This window comes from Thunnus maccoyii, chromosome 22 (assembly GCF_910596095.1).
Source record: "Thunnus maccoyii chromosome 22, fThuMac1.1, whole genome shotgun sequence".
In the NCBI taxonomy this organism is placed as follows: Eukaryota; Metazoa; Chordata; class Actinopteri; order Scombriformes; family Scombridae; genus Thunnus; species Thunnus maccoyii.
In genome coordinates this window covers 11485203-11505033 of record NC_056554.1, presented here as the reverse complement: position 1 = coordinate 11505033, position 19831 = coordinate 11485203, and the positions used below count along the sequence as shown (strand labels likewise).

General features: G+C 38.6%; 1 protein-coding gene across 6 annotated transcripts in view; it reads right to left on the bottom strand.

Moving 5' to 3' along the window:
* Positions 1-19831, bottom strand: part of LOC121889117 (phospholipid-transporting ATPase ABCA1-like) — a 186770-nt gene that overhangs the window by 81640 nt on the left and 85299 nt on the right. For all 6 annotated transcript variants that reach the window (XR_006093442.1, XM_042400827.1, XM_042400825.1 and 3 more), the window contains 12 exons: positions 19236-19440; positions 18388-18504; positions 17536-17707; positions 16303-16434; positions 15434-15573; positions 14559-14696; positions 9850-10064; positions 5673-5751; positions 3968-4170; positions 1998-2046; positions 834-938; positions 618-650 (listed from right to left, as the gene is read on the bottom strand). Coding sequence is in view for 5 of the 6 variants with exons in the window: in XM_042400827.1 (XP_042256761.1) it covers positions 618-650; positions 834-938; positions 1998-2046; positions 3968-4170; positions 5673-5751; positions 9850-10064; positions 14559-14696; positions 15434-15573; positions 16303-16434; positions 17536-17707; positions 18388-18504; positions 19236-19440 (1588 nt within the window). In the remaining variant the exon portion in view is untranslated. The remainder of the gene's footprint in view (positions 1-617; positions 651-833; positions 939-1997; positions 2047-3967; positions 4171-5672; positions 5752-9849; positions 10065-14558; positions 14697-15433; positions 15574-16302; positions 16435-17535; positions 17708-18387; positions 18505-19235; positions 19441-19831) is intronic.

Here is a 19831-nt window from a genome sequence, read left to right as displayed (position 1 = left end):
TATGCATATGTAAAAGATCTGCTGAACACGCTTTTCAGCACACCTAATGGGCTGATCAAATATAACTTAAGTGTTAAACCTGCCTGCTGCACTAACTCATTCCTTAGTGCAGCAACTATTTCTGGGAACATGAGTTTGGAAATGTTATTTGGGTGTGACTTGGAAGGAAAAGGGTGATAAATAAGGACTTTGTAGACACATTGATTTTATGTCTTACACTCTCCAAGAATACTGTTACAGAAAAAAGAAGCACTTCATTTTCACAGTAGTCATTAAAAGCATATTCTGATTGAAAACCATTTTCATGATGAAATACATTGTATGAAAGTGAATTTCTTTCAGAGGGGCAAAATTGAAAAGGTGAAACGACAGGTTAGATAATGTTTTATGGATTAGAAGGAAATTCTGTTTGAAAATTACTTATTCTGAAAAGGGAGCTCTTGTTTATGTCCTCTTTTCAAGACGGCCACTGAGGTGAAACAGTCAAATTGAAGCCAGAATAAATGAAGTTAATAACGTAAGAATGAAATGTGTGTCGAAAAGTTTTTGAAAGAGACATTTCATGGTAAGGAAAAAAAAAAAAAAAGGTCTATTGTAAGGACAAATACAATACCTACCTTCCACTTTACTTGTGAACTTTTCTTTTAAATCTGCATGAGAAACACAGAAACAACACTCAAGCAGGAATAATAAGTCATTGTACTAAATTCTATTGTAAAAACAATATCAGTAATCAGTCAACTAGCGTGTTTATTAAGCACTTCCATGGTACTTTCCTCATTAAGGATGATAAAAAATTAAATAAATTAAAAAATAAATGTGGAGAGACTTGCCACTAAATCCAGAGATTTCTGTTTTAGTCTGGACGCCGGCGATGCTGTTCCGTTTGGATTCACGAGAGCTCCTTCTGCAGTCTCTCACCAACAGCTCCTGTGTTGCTGTGGGAATACAAATAAGATATGTTGTTTTGGCCTGACCCAATTTAGGGCTATAAATAACAATAAGAATAGCTACCTGCCCCGCAAGACGCCACATTATTCCCTGTAAAAGCACAAACCCAGGTGTTTTAGGAACATGGAGGAATCCAGTTTTTGAGATTTAAACTGCAAAGTGGAATTGATTGGGACTGGATACGGACAAAAATGCTGGAAATGGGGGGATAGGAGATTTATTCACTTGGGTCAATCGATGAGAAATAATAATGGGTTGGAAATATATAAGCAGTTCCTCTTTGATAATGCAGTTTTTGTTTCTTCTTTTTGTTTGATTTGTTTAGTTTTGTTTGCACATGACACACAGTATGCTGTCATGATTTCTGTGACAATACATCTTGTTTGAAGATAGGTTAGTTGTTTGAAAGATCGAAGTTTAAGTATGTAAGTAAGAAAGGAGGGAAGAAAGTATTGATGTCCAGACCTCTTTTCCACTAGCAGACAAATGCTGATAATTGGCAATTAACTCATTACAGTATAACTAACCAGCACCATTGCTGGATGTTTCTGAATTCTGGCTTCAAAGAAATACCAACTGTGTTGAAGTGGAGAAATGCAAAGCTAAAGATTTCTGCAGTGACGTGTCATTAAATACACCAGCAATGTTTACAGTAAAAAAAAAAAAAACTGAAAACTGGAGTTCCAAAATGGGGATATTAAAGTTTAAAGAGGAAAATGTCTGAGGCCATGCTGACTTGATGTGTCTTATTCAGCGGCGGTGTTTTGTCCAGATTCTACATTGCTGACAAATTCTATATTATATATTCTCACTCCAAAAAAAATATGACAAATGGCAGCCTGGCAAAAAAGCAGAACTTGCAGCCTTCATATCTTCAGTGACAATGGGGCACAGACACAATGCTTCTTATATGTTTTTCTGCGAGTATGAATGTGACTCACCTTTTTTACAATGTTTGTGACTGTGTTTAAGTTATGTCTGAGTCTTCAAAGTTTGTGTTATGTCCCTTTGACATATAGGAGCTTGCAAACATATTGTCACCTTACTTGAAATTTCTGCATCCACGCCAGTATCTTCAGCCACTTTTAGAAATATCTGTGAAATAAACATATTGTGTGTGAGTACAGTACTGTATCTTATGAGAGATGAAGTATGTTTTCATGTAAACAAGCCGGATGAACACAAAATCAACGATACTGCGAGTGGATGGGTGTTTGCTCAGCTGCTTTTATGGCTAAGTTTCAGTGTTTTGTTTTGGGTTTTTTGCTACATTTACCAACCTCTAAATTTACTCAACAAGTGTATGCTGATTTGATGCAGATTTACCGCCCTGCCATCCTGTTAACTTTCTGCTTAGAATCAGATCAGGGTTGTGCACCCGCAGAGACCTGAGCACCTGTCAATTGGCCTCTCTAAGAGAAGTGCCCTCCTTGATTTCACTTATTAATCCAGGCCATATGTTAACATCTGCCGTCTAAAAAGTTTCTGAACACTCCTGGGTAAATGTATAAATTTTGTAGTTTGTTCAGAATGTGAATTTATAGGGTGGATTATACCATTAAAACAATATTAAATAAAATCACCAAAACCATAAAACACACAAAAATACAAAGATATTCATTTACAATGACAGGGATGTCATTATAACTTCCATGAAACATCCCCCTTTATCAGCCCTTGTTTATTAGTGCCGTGTATGGAAAATCACTGTGCATTTCAATTGAAGTTTGATCGGACTTCAAAAGAAAAACATGGATGGGTGAAATAACCTTGTTGTGTCTGAATTTTAGAAATTCAAAAGGAATTATTCACATTGCCTGCAGGCCATGAGTGTCTGATTCATGTCTGAGTAACATGAAGAGCATTAGCAAGTCACTCCGCTTTATGATCCAAGACTCCTCTGCGTGCCAAACATACTGCATGAGACACTTGTTCAGGAGAAATAAGACATTCATAATAACTACTACTTCTACTTCTACTACTTCTACTACTACTACTACTAATAATAATAATAACAAAAATAATATTAATGTAGCTGTGAGTAGCTAGTGGTGGGATCCATGCTTAGGAGACAACCAATTTGATAGTGAGAATATTGGTTTTATATAGATGATAGATGTTAAAATATTCTGCCGAATGTCCTATAATTGCAAGGTAAAACGGTGCTTTATGTGTTGCCCCATTCAAAACTACATGATGATGATGATGTTATTGAAAGAGAGGTATTTACTCAGGATTTGCAGCTCTTTTTTAGACGCTAAACAGTCAAATTGCATTCGTCCTTACTTCCTAAAGGACCAGACTGAGGTATTACACTGGTAAAATAAATAGAAAATTGTATGTTTGGTCTCATGCAATATGCTTTTTAGTACACCATGTGGTCTATCTCAATTTGCTGTCCATTGAAAATTCTTAATGCTTTAAAAAAACGTGTTTGCTCTGGCATCAGTCAAGGAGGAATTATGCCTCGCAGTTTGCATGGCTTTATCTAGCAACATAATTCATGCATCATGGCCAAGGGTGTGGATTTTCAAGATTTAGTGGAACCTATTTGTATATTCCTAAAGCCTACAAAATGCTGTGTACGGCACTGAAACAACTTTATGCAATTACTTTGCTTTGACACTGAAAAAATTGATTGCAGACCTGCGGGTTATAAAATTATTGGCTAAAATATCAAGTTGCTTGTTATAGTGTCAGCACCTAACAGACTGGAGTAATTTTTGTTTCCTGAGTTGTGGGAGACATTTCAAAAAACTAACTACCAAAGCTTTGATTACTCATTTACAGACTCTGAGAAGCAGGGGGAAAAAAAAGGAGTAGAAGAAGAAGGAGAAGCAGAAAAAGAATCTAATAGATTTACAGCAGTAACTAAAGTAAAAAGAAAAAAGAAGTCACTTTGCTCTTTGTCTACTTTTATGTTCCTGTGTGTACGTAGGCAGTCTTGAATCTTTCTATACAGTGTGTGTGCCTGCTTGTATTTCTGGCAAGGTTGTCAATCCCACGCTTAGTGTACCTCTTCCAGTGTTGTGTCAGAGATGCCGTAGCTGGTCAGGCCGAGGTCAGCTAGGGCCAGGTCAAGCTCATGGAAGAGCAGGGCAAAGGTCCCATCTCTGGCTCCACCATAGGGCAGTATGTAGGTGATCTCCTGACCGATGTTCTCCAAGAAGACAGCCTCGGGGACGTGGCGCCTCACAAGTTGACCCACTGCTGTCAAATCTGTCGGGTGAATAGCCGCAAAATTACTCATAAAGCAAACTCTAAAGGGTGGCAAAATTGAACACACACAAACAACGGGCCTTTGAGGAAAATACACATCTCTATCTCTCTTTTTATGTATCTTTCAACCTTTTTCAGAAAGTTGTTTATTAGAGTGATATAACAGACGAGTAGCAGTGCTGGCTGCAAAGAAATACTGTATATAAAATGATAGCATAAGTGTAAAACCAATGTTGATACGATGTAATATCAAAGCGAGTAAACTATTAGTATCACAACATTCCTGATGCTGTGACCTTTAAACATGCTGAAACAGATCAGTGGACATAATTGTCCTGCCTCATCCATTCTGAAGCTGGGTCTTAGTGTGAATCAATCAGGACAGTGTTGCAGAACACGCAGCATCCATTATTGATCCAGAACCTCTCATACATAATTACTGCAGCTTAACAACAAACGGGCTTGGTTCTTTATGAAGAAGTAAATGGATCTGCTTCACACATCACACTGAATTATTTGCGAAAAATGTGCATGCGTGTTTCTGTCTGTCGCCGCCGTGTGTGATAATAAAGAGAAATGTGCTTTCACACGTAGACATATGACTACTTTTATTTGATTTTGATTCATTTTCCATGCATAATGAACTGGAGCTTACCTGAGATTGTTTCTTTTCTGATCATGTCTTGCATGAGTACTTTTGTTTACATGATCAAGGCAAAGAAACAAATCACCAGAGTCAATATGTTTTTAGTCAGACATTTGTTGTTTTTGCTGTCTCTCTACATTTGACATAAAATGTATAAAACACAGGAGTAAGAAAAGAGCAAAACTAGATTTGATCATTTTTGATCAGTGCACATAAACGCTCAGTAATTAACTGGTTGAGAATTTGGGTGCAGATTTTGACAGCTGTTAGTTTTGAGCGCAAACGTATTATCCTCAACTGACAGATACTTTTTTAAAAAATTCAAACTATCTCTGATAAAAAAACAAACCTTGTGACTTTTTATCATAATGATTGGTCAAAGATGCAGTGCTTCCACTGTCTCTCAAATATAACAACTACCTGTCACTTTACACCTTGTTTTTCCAGAAAGCAACTCAAGGAGCAACTGCTGTTTATTATGGGAGTAAATACCAGGAAATACATTAAAGTGCACTCTACCCATGGTCAGAACATTTCAACAGCATCTCAAGGCAGCAGCTACTTTACCGATACTGTGGTGTTTGTGACTCTTGTGTTGATTTAAAGAAGGCTGACAACGAGCTGTGCTACCTATCTGGCTGTGTGTTATGGCAACTAACAAGTTTTAGTATAGGGTTGACGTTGGAGTGAAGACTTAATAACAGAATTTTCAGTTTTGGATGAAATTTTGAAAGTTTGTTGCTAAAATATATGTACCAACTATATCAAATGTCCAAGTAGCAAAACCTTGTATGTAACCAATCATAAGGTTTGACTGGCAGTGACAGAGATAAAATTATACTGTTAGATGTCCTACCTGATGGATCAGAGTTGCCCCAGCTTTGGCTGCCAATGCCGTCGTCTGGGCTGCTGCTCCTCGAAGGACAGTCTTTTTCCTGTTAATCAGAATTGGATTAGAACGGCCTTATAATGCCTTACCACTTAGAATGATGAACAATGCCTCCTTGACAACTCCTGTCTTATATTAATTGAATAATGGATGCCACCCACAAGTTTCTATTTAATTCCTCTAAATAAAGTTGTATTCAGCCTGTAATGTAGCTGTGCAAAGACACATGAAGCCAAAATTGTTTCAGTCAAACACATTGACATGCACACTAATGAAGATTATATTTTAATTCCAACATAGTTTGAATAATCTCACTGCATTTTTAAAGAACTTTATGACAAATGGAGTTTAATCACGCTCAAATGAGAAGGAAAATCTAACTTTTTCCAGTTATATTGGCTGTGATTGCAAAACTTTCCACTGCATTACAAAGTCGTCATCCTGGAAAAGGTATTCTACCTCGCCTACAAAAGGTGTTTGCATGTTTATTTATTTATTTCAAACAAATGACTGCTCACCTCAAAGAGCCCACAGACTAATGGTAATTGCTCTAGCCCTGCTGGCATCAGTGCATCTTGTTCATTTGCTCCTATTGATTAAAACTAAGTGTGCCAGGCACCATTGGCGAGCTAAAGCGAGAATCACCCCTCTCCCCGGTGACAATTAGTATCATCCAGCACGTACCCGTTTGCCAATTCTCATGCTGGGAGAGACTAGACACAGATCATTATAGGGGGAGGGCGGCAAGAGAGAAAGAGAGCACTCAGGAAAGTCAGAGGGAGCCATGTTCAATAAGAGACTAGAGAGAGGTTACTTTTGTGTCAGAGGGGTTTGCAGCTTAAGTTCTTTCCTTTAGACATGAGGTCAAAAAGAATGATCTCTTCCCATTACAGTAAGTATTATGTAAAGTTATTTTAATAAATATCAAAAGAAGGGTAATTGCACAGTCAGACAGGAGTCCTAATCAACAAATCTGTGTTTATTTCATGATAATAACACCATTTAGCCAATGTTGTCTGTCACACTGCATGAAAAAACGGGAGAGAAAAACAAAAAACAGAGGGTAGAGTGGCGGAGTGCAGGTGTGAATGATTGTTATTAGCATTTGAATAGCAGTGAAACCTGGCCTGGCTAGAACTTGCTTCACTCAGACATTCAAGCATTGGATAAATTGGATAAACCCCTCCCTTACATTGGTTGCATGCGGGTAAACAGTCTGTGTGGAGAGAGACAGAAGCGAAACGCATTGGCCGAAATGCAATCTCAAAACCCATCAGCTATCATCTGACAACGATTTAGCTTTTTATTAGCTTTTTATTTATTTATCTGCATTCCTATGCATATATATGTTTATATAGTTAAGCCAAAATGTCATCTGAACCATCTCAAGTTGCTAATCACACTGTAAACAATGACCGGAATTAGGAAATGTTCATCATGTAGCAGGTGGATGTGACTCCCCTAGTTGAGACCTGCTGATACATGTAACAGCGGAGCAGAGGAGAGAGACTGAGATAGTGATGTAACCTGCGCGCTAGTATTTAACATGTCTTTTTTCTTCCCGAAAACAAATAATTTTTAAGATATTTGTACAAAATAAATGTTTGTAAAAAACAAACTATTTGTGCTTTGCTAAATAACATATTTGTATTCAGGCACACCTCTAAAGCATAGACTGTAAAAATATGACCACCACCACCATGACATCACCCATTGGTTTCTGAGGAGCGGTTTTGAAGCTCACAGTGGGTGGCTCTGACTGTCGCCTCTTTCTGACCCCACCTAACCCCTGGCTAATCCAAAAGAGGTGGAGCTGAGGCAGGCCAAATGAAGCCTGGTTGCTGAAAAAAGCATGATAGGGGAAATTAGCTTATAGACCAAAACTGTTTTTTGTATCAGGCTGTAAACATGTTTATTTCTGTTATAAAGTTGGGCATTTTAACATGGGGGTCTAAGGGGATCTACTCGCTTTTGGAGCCAGCCTCAAGTGGCCATTCAAGGAACTGCAGTTTTTGGCACATTCGCAATGGCTTCATTTTTCAGCCCTGGAGGTTGCCGCTTGTGTGTAACGTGTACTTTGGATTAGCTCCCAGTCTTGCCTGAAGTGTTGCACACAGGTCAGCGAGCAAACAGAGTCATCTGGCAAGACAGCCCTCATTGTGTTATGTGTCACTGAGTTTGGGAAAGAAGATCCAAAAGGGCTGGATCAGATGCTGTACAGGTCCTGCTGTCATCCAGTCAAGACCATACCGGCGGGAGTTACGCACCGTTGATGTTTGAAGATCTTGAAGAGAACTTGGTTGGAGAGATTGCAGAAACTAAATAAATGCACCCACCGACTGATAATTCAGAACGGTAAGTAGCACAATTTAATGTTATATTAACGTTACATATTGGCTAGTTGAGAATTTGGTCACTTTTCACTGTTATGGTTACTTATGATGATCTTTTCAGCCTACGGTGAAACAGAATGAAACTGCAGGTATGATAAGTCTTTTCACTCTGAAATGGACATATTCATGTGCTGAGTATGGTCATTTGAGAGTGACAGCGCATGTATAATAGCCTTTTCATTCTCAAATGGATGTATCCATGTGCTGAGTATGGTCATTTGAGAGTGAAACTGCAGGTATGGTAATCTTTTTCACTTCCAGGGATGGAAATGGTTGGTTGCTCAAAAATTACATATGATGGTCTTCTCATTGTCATTCTTAAAGCAGTAATTATAGCCTATTACCTATGTTTGTTTTGAGCAGTCTTGTCAAACTCCGCAAAGGGTTCTGGGATGTGTTTTAAATTTTCTACTTTACATTGACAGAGGATGAGTATGTGACTGAGGAGAATGAAGAGGGGGAAAGCCTTGCAGAGGAGCAGAGTGAAGCCTATCCTAAAATGTAAGATGGAGAGGGACATGGAAGTGATCAGTCCTCAGAAAAAGACTTACTGATGAAACTTCTGGCCATGATGATTTTGTCATGGCAAGCAACTTTCAATTGGAACTGTTCTCTGTGCCGAGTCCCTCACTGCCTTCACAAGAAATATCTGAAAGACTTTATTCTCTTTGAGGAAATGGACAGGCATCATCCGTGACAATTTCTTACAATATGTGGTTTGTATGACAGTACAGATGCTAACTGAAACCTCTGAGCTCAGATGGGATGGTAGAAAGGTGTGCAAGACATATGGTTATATCCCATTCTACAAACAACCACAGAAGAGGTCTGCACTGAGGAGGAAATGTGGCTCTGCCTTGCTACAGTAAGGAAGGCAACATCAGTGGTAAAGAATATGTCTTTCCAATATGGCCTTACTGTTACAAGAGTGAGGTACAGTCTCTGGAAGCACTTGTTAAAAGACCTGGATTTGAAGAGAAATGTGAAGAATGGCGAATATGGAAAATACCAAAGGATGCGTTAGGACACGTATATGATGGACACGTATGGTAGGATTACCAGTATGTGAATGGAGAGCCTTTTATTAGCAAAGTCAAGTAATGTGTCCTTAATGCTGAATGAGGACCTTTCAAAAATGCACCTTATTCAGTAGGAGCCATCTACTCGGTCATTTTGAATCTACCTCACACAGCTCTAGTGTTACTTGGGGTATCAAGTCGCACAGCTAAAAAGAGCATATATGCTTAAAGCGACATTAATCTGCAATAAAACTTGTGTTTCTTTCCACCTGGCATATTTAAAGTCCAATATTCACTCATCTTTCGGTTGTGTTTTGGTCTCCAGCAACTACTAAGGGAAATAACTGGTTATATTTATCTGCTAAATGGTCCACTATGTCCGCCAGCTTGTCGCTAAATTTGTCTGTCTGGTGCTGGGCAGGTAGCATACAGTGGGTTTATCAAAGCGCTTTCACTTCAAACAGCTGCCTGCTGTGCCTGAAAGGGGGGTGATGATGAGAGCAGTGTGAGTGAACCAAAACAGTAAAGTCTGGGCCAGAAAACAAAAACAGTAAAGCTGAAAGATGATAAATCCTTAATGGGTTCATCACAGTGAAAGCCTTTACACATTACATCCATTCAGTCATTTGACTCATTAATATAAACATTTGATTAGTTCAGATTTAAGTATTCCTTAATTAAGGTTCAAAAGCTAATCACTAACCAGAAAATACATATGCTATCTGTTCGTACCTTTTTAGCCTGACTGTGTATGACACCATTACGCTGCGATGTCATCTTTTCATTCCCATCTCTGACCAGAGTGAGGTAATAGCCACTGCCAAAACACTTCTTTAGGAAGAGCGAGGAGCCGCAGCAACGCATTTTGCCGTGGGAGATGATGGCAATGCGATCGCCTAAGATGTCTGCCTCATCCATGTGGTGTGTAGACAAAATGATGGTGCGACCTGAAGAGAGACAGAAAGAGAGATTCTATCAATGTGACCAGAGCGGACAAACCATGAGTGTGCGCACAGTTTTTGAGGTGTACGCTTGTACTGTGTGTCAGAAGTGGAGAGTGAATAAAAACACTGGATTGCAAGTAGGAAAAAAGTTAAGGCGTAGACAGGAAATAAAGAAATGAATAGCACTTCTGAAGCATTTTTCTCTTTGGACCTTGTTTGTTTTGACAAGTGCCGTTATGAAAAAGAAGCCCGACAAGAAAAGATGCAGCAGATCAAAACTGTTCAAATCAAGCCAATATCACAATCTGTCTCTGCATGGTAGTCACTTATTTCCTTATTGCCAATTCCGCTGTGTTTTCTTCTCCTGCTTATCCTCATGGCAAAAAAAAAAGCAAACTGCAGAAGAGTGCGTAGGCGTAAATCTGGGACAAAATCAAAATAATGATAAAGGCCACCCTAAGCCTACTTTCCAATGTTTCTATGAGACCACATTTTATTTCAGCTCTCCCTTTTGCGCTGCGAGTCCTTTGATTCGAGAGGCATCAAACTGAGCACAATTGCAATGACAACTACAGCATGCATTGCAAGGTTATTCACAGGTGTTCTAATCCTTTCATCTCATGCTGTATCAGATAACACATTAATTATCACATAGCCCAGAAATCAGGAAGAAAAAAAAAAAAAAAAACAACTAGAACTGTAATGAAGTCACAGCATGATCATGTCACTGCAGTCTGCATGAAAGCAATATCACAGAGCACTGGGTAACTTTTGATCTAGTCATGTTTTAAAGCAGAAAACATTTAACCCGATACCTTTATTATCAAGTGACAAAGAAAGAAACCTCTTTAGCAGTCTAACAACTTTTTTATTTACGGTTAGTAGGGCCAAAACAGTCAATAAATTGGCAATTATTCAATTCATTTTGAAAATATAGTCATATCTTCCTATAGAGATGGTAGGCGTGCCCTATTAAGCATATTAATCTCAAAACACTGCAAGGTTATGCACACTTTTGTAGATAGCTGACTGGATGGAGTTTTCACCCATTCTTCACTGAATTTGTCAGTGTTTTTTGCAGTTGCTCTGCTGAGCATGGCGGCTTTTTTTTTTTTTTTGCACAGAGCTAGTTGAATTTGTATCCTCGCAGGTCGCATTATCCCAGGGACAAGGACACTCTCAGGGGTCATCAACTGTAGCCAAATGCAGCCATTTTACCTGCTATTTCTGCTACGTCTTCCCTCCTCCCATTTCCCACCGCCGCCTCCCACCCTTTTTTTTTTTGTGCCTTGCCACCAGCTGAGCTGCTAAATCCATCCCTTCTCAGTTAAGTATTGCTGCCTTATGCTATGCCAAGCAAGTCTGGATCCCTATATATACAAACTCCAGCAAAATGCCTAAGTTGAATGAATGCCCACAACCCAGTCAATTTAACATATGGGAGAAAAAAAGCTGTGTTTATGAAGGGGGCGGGTTGAGGAGATTGCTTGAGGTTTAGTTTCACTGAGCCAGCTCATTCTGTATGGGACGCTCAAACTCGGATGATTTTCCCGAGGATTTGTTGTGGTTTACAAGGGGAAAAAAATAATCAAAATGTACTGCATCATCCGTGAGTTGGGAGCAAAATGAATGTGTTTGGACTGCAGATGGCCCACAAAGGTACTCTGATTTATAGTGTGTTGTGGTGCATTACAGCACAAAGTGATATATCAAATAGAGTTGGGTATGTTCAGGTAAATTGGTAGCACTCGCACTGCGTACAGCAAAGCGAGGCTGGAAATCTGGTTTCTGTTATTTAGCTTCCTTTCCTCTAAATCAAGTTGATGGAAATGGATTTCATAGTGGTTGGGTAAGGCTAGACAGATATTATGTACATTGGCAGTAAGATGAATTATTGGACAAAGTTGTATTAACTGGTGTTAGTGGCAATCAATTCAGATCAATACATTTTAAAATTACCCTGATGCCATTTCTGGTCTGTGGTAGAAATACGGGTATATTGCAGCTGCACGTTCAGTACCAGGTTCTGTTCACTGTAATATTTCTGCAATTTGTTTTGAATCACATTTGAAGGTGATCTTTTTATTGTCAAACTCCAGCGGCTAGGACATTTTTATGATGCTCCAAACACTATGGTTGAATGTTTACATTCTACTGTCTTCCCATACACCCTCCGCAATATATGTTATTAAAGGGATCTGATCTTTAACACGTTAGCATCTTTACCCCATAATCTTCCGAATGGCTGTTCTCTGCATCCTGAAAAGTAGCAACGACTTAAGATTATATACAAGAAAAAAAAAAGGCTGATACATTTTTTTTTGCCATTCTTACTGCAGCATTGGCTTCAATCCTACATCAATTTGTATTACTGAGGAAAATGAATTATGTATGGTACTTCAATTTTGCACAAATGCCAGAGAAACTCTAAAAATGCATGCAAATGCAATCAGAGTCTAAAAGAAATTGAGTTGCTACAAAACATACAACTTGAATTTTGTCAGCAAGTATGTTTTTAAGGTAAATCTGGGAAGAAAGACCTGTAAGATATTTATCTTTTTGATGCATTCAACTCAGTCTAATTACTTCAGTTAAATAATGAAATCAATTAACTGCAAACAATTTTGTGACATGCTATGAATGTCATTCTTTAAATAACTTTCCTTTCTTATCAAAAATGATATTGGAGTTAATTTATGTTTCATGTATTTCAGAGGTGTAAAACAAGACATAGAAATGAAACAAAGTTAACTTTGAGTGTTCTAAAAATATGAACTTTTTTTCCACACATTTTATTTCCCCCCCTTTTGTTTCTCACAAACTGAATCTCGTGCCTACATGTGACAGAATCTAATCTCACTGATAAACACAGCTTTCAGTGTATATGCGAGGTGGGATTTTAGAGTTGGTGATCACAGTAGCTCAGTTCTAAAGTATACTGCAATAACAGACTGTTTATAGCATTTTTTGAGCTAGCAGCTTTATGTTATTCTACTGCATGACTACTAATTAAATCCTTATAACCAATTTGAGGGATGTTAGTGTTTTTACCTCTGGCGATTGCATGGCTGCTGATACAAGCTGTTAAACTGAGAGATTCAGTAAGTCATACATCTGTGTAAAATAAAATTTGAAGATCTGTTTAAGGTGAGGATACAATAATGGAGAACCAAGAAAAAGGCTTGTAAACTGGTTATCAGTTTCAATGAATAAATCAGGTGACATAAAATGACACAGCAACAAAAGATACACAAGGTTAAAGGCAATTTAATGAGTAATTTAACACTTCCAGTACTGTATAATAATTAAAAGTATTTGCTTGTTTTTTTACTTTAAATCTTCACCTTCTACAGTAATATTCTAATGATACATGACAAGAGAGATGGTAAAAGCCACCTTTCATGCAAAGATCTGGGGAATAATCAAATACCAATATGCCACCATATTACCATTCTGATGAACATTCTCTCCTCATTACAGGATAGATCAAGTACACAGATCTCAAGTTTACACTGCAGGTTTAATTTCCCCTGTTAATGCATGTACTGCACATCAACATTTCTTCACACTGTGAAGAGTTTTAAGACAGAGTTTGAATTGCCACCAACCAAATAAGCCCCTACTTAATTTAATCAAAACAACACCCACTTAGGGCAATCTGGTCAACCCGTCTGTGTGAAAAACCTGCACACTTAATTAGCTATGAAGAACCACAATATTAAGTCCAATTTCAGCCGTCAGCTTTTTCATACAAATAAACTGCCTGTAGCCTTTTTTTTTTCCTTCTTCTTTTTTTTTTTTTGCTTAATGACAAACCTTAGTAACACTGTGGTGCAAATAAGACTGGAGAGGCACAAAACATGACTCATTCAACTAGCGAGAACGTGGGTGTTCTCATTATAACAGAGTTATCTCCGGCTCCCAATTGGAGTGAAAGGACTTGATTAGAGAGAGAGAAGCTAATGACACAGTGAGGGCGGAATGTCACTCAATTCACATTAAACATTTAGACATCTGTTGAGAGAATATGTTACTATAATGCCCATGTCCTGCTTATAGCCACTGGCAACCACAAAGTATATAAGGCCAGAGAGTGACGAGCTGACTCGTATGGCAGACAATTAGGGACTCTGTTAAATGGCAATGTCAATTAAAGCTTCTTGGATTCACTTGTCTTCACTTGCATTTCAATCTGTTCCAGTACAAATTACAATTTCTCTCCACCCACTATAGAGTGTCACAGAGAGCATGGCTAAAAAAAAAAAAAAAAAGAAACTTCTGCAGGCTACTGGTTCATTTCCTTGACAGCTCTCATATTGGAAACATTTGAACCTTTTCAGTTTAAAAAAGTTACCTTGCTTGAATCAGTTTTGGAAAGTTTTTCGGTTCAAAACAGATCAAACACGCACTCTGTGCATTCTCGTCAATTCTACAAACATAGGGGACTTCAAAGCCTTTACTGTTGCAGAGCCTTGGTTCTTACCACTGATCCCATACCTTGTTTGTACTTTAACAGCAGTTCCCAGATACCCCTGCGGGCATAGGGGTCCACTCCTGCTGTAGGTTCATCTAAGATGACGATTTTTGATCCGCCGGCAAATGCTATAGCCACAGACAGCTTCCTCTGCATCCCACCTGAAAGAGAGAATGACCTACTTCAGCCTCAGTATCATCTGTCGCATCAGTACGTCTTGGACACACATGACAAAGACATCTACAAATTGCAGCGTAGATAATATGGATATTCATCTTGTCCTGGGTAGTGGACATTCTGTCTGCAATCAGTGAAAAATCCTCCACAAACATCTGTCAACATTAGGTTTTAGATGTTTAATTTTGACACGATACAAGGAGGTGATTACGGAACAAATGTGTGGAGATGTACCTCATGTTTTATTGTCTTTTGCACGGTGTAAAATGATTTATGGCGGGGGAAAAAGATACACCTTTACTGCGGTTATTCCAGTCTCCGCTCTCATAGAGAGCTCTTCAAAATGCATCCAATGTAGTGCTAATGTAGTGGAAATGTCAGCATAGATCAACCTTCAAAGTCATATTTCAGTGATTTTGCTCACAAGCAATCCGTGACTGGGGACAATTTATCAAGCAGGACTTGTTCATGCCCCCCAGACAATGAATTACAACCTGTGACACTCAGGTAAAGCGCATGTGTACATGTAGGCAGCCACCATGCACGTGCGCTGGTGGAGGAACGGTGCAACAGGGCTGCTTTATCCTAAATAGAGAGGATAATCTACAGATGATATTCCTTCTCGGGGGGGGGGAATGAACGCACAAACATATACACATCAAAAACGAAAATTTACATATCTGCATGATTTCAACCAGAGATCCCAAAGATGTCAACATACCTGACAGGTTCTTAGCAAGATCCTTGCGCTTATGCGGTAAACCGACATCCTTAATCATCTGGTCCATCTCAATTTTCACCTCATCGCGGCTGCATCCTTTCAGCCTGGCGTAGAAGTATATGTGCTCCTCCACTGTCAGCCTGGAAATGTGAGAATAATATCAATAACGCCCATTTGATTGACATGTGAGGGGGCACGAGTGACCAAAGAGGGCATAACACGCCGCTTCATCAAAAGCAGTGACACATTAATGCATTTTGCAAGACGATCCAGCTGTATTCTAATTGAACTTATTGAATAAAAGCAAAGAAAAGTCTTCAATTCGAACGGAATGCCTTCACTGCTTCACAGGTGGGAATATAATATGTTGTAATATCTACCTCTATGTTTGCATGAATATTTTAACCCTACTTAATGTAGATGCTTTGACTGTCTGGGATTAATATTAATGAAAGTAATTTGCAGGTGCTCAGACATAATTATGATGTAGGACTTGTGTCGAGTTGCAGGTAATCAGTTTGTGGAGAGAGAGAAATAGAGGGGACTCTAAAGGTGAAATAAAACACTGAATAATAGTTGGGACTGATGCTATTAGGAGCAATTTAGTGGATGGAGTGAACAAAGTTAATTTTATTTTTTTTTTTTACAGAAAACTGGAAAGGGATAATGATGTGCTGATGTGAAACATAAGCCAGGAACTCAGCCCTCATTCTGCATATGATTAAATTGGAGTGTAATGAGCTTTATTTATTTTTTTTTTTTTTTCTTCTTCTTCTCTTTAATTTTTTAAATACACCAAAGGCAAAACACGATTTTGCCAATGGCCAGTTGTGAACATGGATGGATGAATATCTGTTAAATTCACTCACTCATTGAATAAGACATTGTGCTGCGGGCACATTCCCAAGTACTTCCGGATGCTGTCCATGTCGGTGTGGATGTCAAATCCATTGATGAGGGCAGTTCCTGATGTGGGGGGGAACAGTCCTGTCAGAATTGACCTGAGGAGACAAACGGAATAAAAGAAACACTGACTCAATTAACGTCAGGATAATATACCTCAGATTAATTCTGTTTGTGGATTTTTTTACCTCATGAAAAATAATCAGTAGAAATATAGAACTGCTAAAGAGGAAAGTTCTTGTAACTTAGAAGCAGCTGGTTGAAAATAACGTTGAATTAGATTTATTCCCTCTTCCACTTAAACATATTTGTCACTTAAGACATTATGCTCTATTTCATCGACATGTTTTGATTTCAATTTCACAAAGTAGTGAAAACATTTTTTCCATGACAAATGCTGAAAAATGGAACCAGTACACTTCTGCTGCATCATAGGATTTGCAGCAATGATGGTCCACATCATCTCCATTAACTCATAGTCAGTCTCAGGTCATGAATTATTTATGAATTACCTACTAGCATGGGCAGAAAAATACCACATGCCAAACAAAAGACCACAAACTTGTGAAAGGAAACAATTTTTGACTAAATAAACAGGTTACCAGCATTAAGTGTTTTATTTAAAGGTTTGGGATTAGTGATAAAATGTCTGCATATCCCCAAAAGGGCTACAAGGTGTTTTTCAAACCTTGTAACACAGTAACACTGAATCTCACAGCTGGATATATATTTTGCCGTGGACATGCATCCAAACAGAGCTTTAGTGTGTGACAGAGTCCTTCCTCTGTCCTTTCTCTTATTGCTCTGTTATGTTTCGTTACAGTTGCTCAGAGCGGATGTCTTCCCTTCAGCCCTTAGTCTTGCATCACTTGCTCTCTCTCTCTCTCTCTTTCTCTCTCTCATTCTTTCTGGGCCAGTGGGTTTCATTTATTTCCTGTCATCCTAACCCGTCCAACCTTTCCACTATTTTTTTTTTTTTTAACAGCAATTAGATAGCTCCCACTGTCAACACAACAGCTGACTCTGTGTGATAAATGTCCTCTCAAAAAAATGTCACTCTTTGAAAGCAGTGACCACCGAATTAATGTAGATACAGTTCAGTCAGCATTGTGTACAAGTTAGATTAGTTGCATCCTGTGAAATTACATGAACATTCAGCCAAGTGGCGACGCGTGGCGGAAAAAGATAATGCAACTTGCATTGTGGTTGTTTTTCCAGCTCCGTTGTGGCCGAGAAAAGATGTGATCTGATTCTCGTAGAAGTCCACACTCAGTCCGTCCACAGCCAGTTTCTTGCCAGTCTTGTAGATCTTGACAAGATTGCGGATTGAGACCCCGGCTTTCATATTGGGTGGCGGTTTCTCCAGATACTCTTGAGAAACACATGCATACATAAAGACACAGAGAAACAAGAACAGCAGCAGGTAAAAAAATGTAATCCATCACAGATAATTGTCCTTTAAAGATACAACCTATAATCCATAAGTACACAAAAAGGTGGTCCGTCTACCAGCATTAAAGCACAAAATCAGCTCTTGCAATTGACTCAGGACTAATCCAAGTTAACAAAAAAAGTTTGGTTAGATCAGTAATATTTGTACATACCAGAGTAAAACAGTCTTTTTTTAACATTTTGATGTTTGATAACACACAGAATACTGATTTCCCTTCAATTATGTGTGTGAATATTCGTCAAATTCATATGGCCAAAAATACTGATTGGGCCTTTAGAGAGACTTTTTAAAAACACTGTTGTGCACTAGAGGACAAAAATAACCAACCTCACAACCCTGAATATTAATTGGAAATTGTTTTTTTAGCAAGTTTCTGACTTGAAACTCACCCGTTTTTTTCCCCTCAAAGCGCTAAGCTCTATTATCACCTTTTGTAACAAGTAAGGTGCTAATGTTTGTTTGCGACCCATCCCAATTAACTTACACATCTTATTAGAAATACGTTCACCTCTAGTACATGGCCGTGTTGTTGAGAATACATAAAAACTGGATGTGTTTCACACCATAGGTGAGAATTCAAAATGACATGCTATTTTACCGTTATGTGCACCAGAGTCCTTCAGCAAACCGGGGTCAACGTCAGTCACTGAGGCGGTCCCACACCAATAAGAAGCAGTGAAAGGGAAGTACCACGGCTTAGGGATTCCGTATTGGCCTGGGATCAAGCGTGGAGAACATCATTCACATTTTAATAACGGCTTGGCTTGAGGGAATATGGTACTTTACAGTGTATGTTTCCTCTAGACAGCCTGGCACAAATCCTGTCTTCTTTTAATTAGAGTCGATGAGAAACACATTAAGACTATCCTGTTAGGACAGCTGCACTGGCTATTGATTTAAGTTACACTTTGGGTCTCATGCAAGAAGAGCAAAATGGCACACACATCTTTTTTTTTTTTAGGTAAGGCGTAAGTAAAAACACACATAAGTAAATACCTTCAGACAACTTAAATTTAGTACTGTAGATATTAGTGTGCATGACTATGAGTCTCCAGCCACACTAGTGGCTCTGTGAGGATGTACTTAGGCACAGCGGTGCTTTAAGCTAAATGCTAACATCACCATGCTCACATCAAATATGTTAACATGCATGTTTACCATAGTCTCCACTTTAGTTTATCATTTTAATTTTTGCTAATTAGCACTTAACACAAAGTACAGCTGACACTGATGGGAATGTCGTGAATTTTGCACATATTTGGTCACTAACAAAAGTCTTGGACTAATTTAAATTTAGATCTGATGATGCCTCTAGATGAAAAGTCGGGGGATCATCAAAAAATTATGATTTAACCTCTGAGGACTATGTATGTCTGTGCAAAGTTGGTAATGGTAATCCATCTAATAGTCATCAAGATAATTCAAAGATATTTCAAAACAGAATACCTGGAAAGACATTTTCAATGTACCAGGTGAGCACCCAGTATATCACAGCATCAAACAGCATCATGATGATGGACACAATGAAGGTGTAGCGCTCCCCTTCCTCTGGACTCTTGCCAATGTTGGACCACTGGATACCGATGCCTTGCTCCTCGTACTTGGAAAAGTTCTCACAGCCGTAGCCAAAAGCCACACATGACAATAAACTCTGGGAATGAAAGGTGTGCAAATAAAACATCCACAGTTAAAATCTGCAAAGTCATATTTTATTAAACGTCTGGCTTTGCAGTCACCTTTGATTAAGTCAGCTGTTGGCTTAAATGTGAGATCTATGATGTCGGTGCCCAAGGTCAAACCTATAATTGGTGGATAAACTATTGCTACAGACAGAGAAACAACATCTACACAACCTTGAGCTCGTTTGCTGTGTGTTGCCTTTGTGAACAATTCTAAGGACTACAATTTAGACAGAGAACAAATATATAATTGTAATTGCATGTCCTGCAAAAGAAGATTTGTTGGATCTTTCCTACAGTAGGAAATTGCGAATGATGCTTTGCCCATGAGACATTATCTGCCATGGCCTATCATTCTGCATT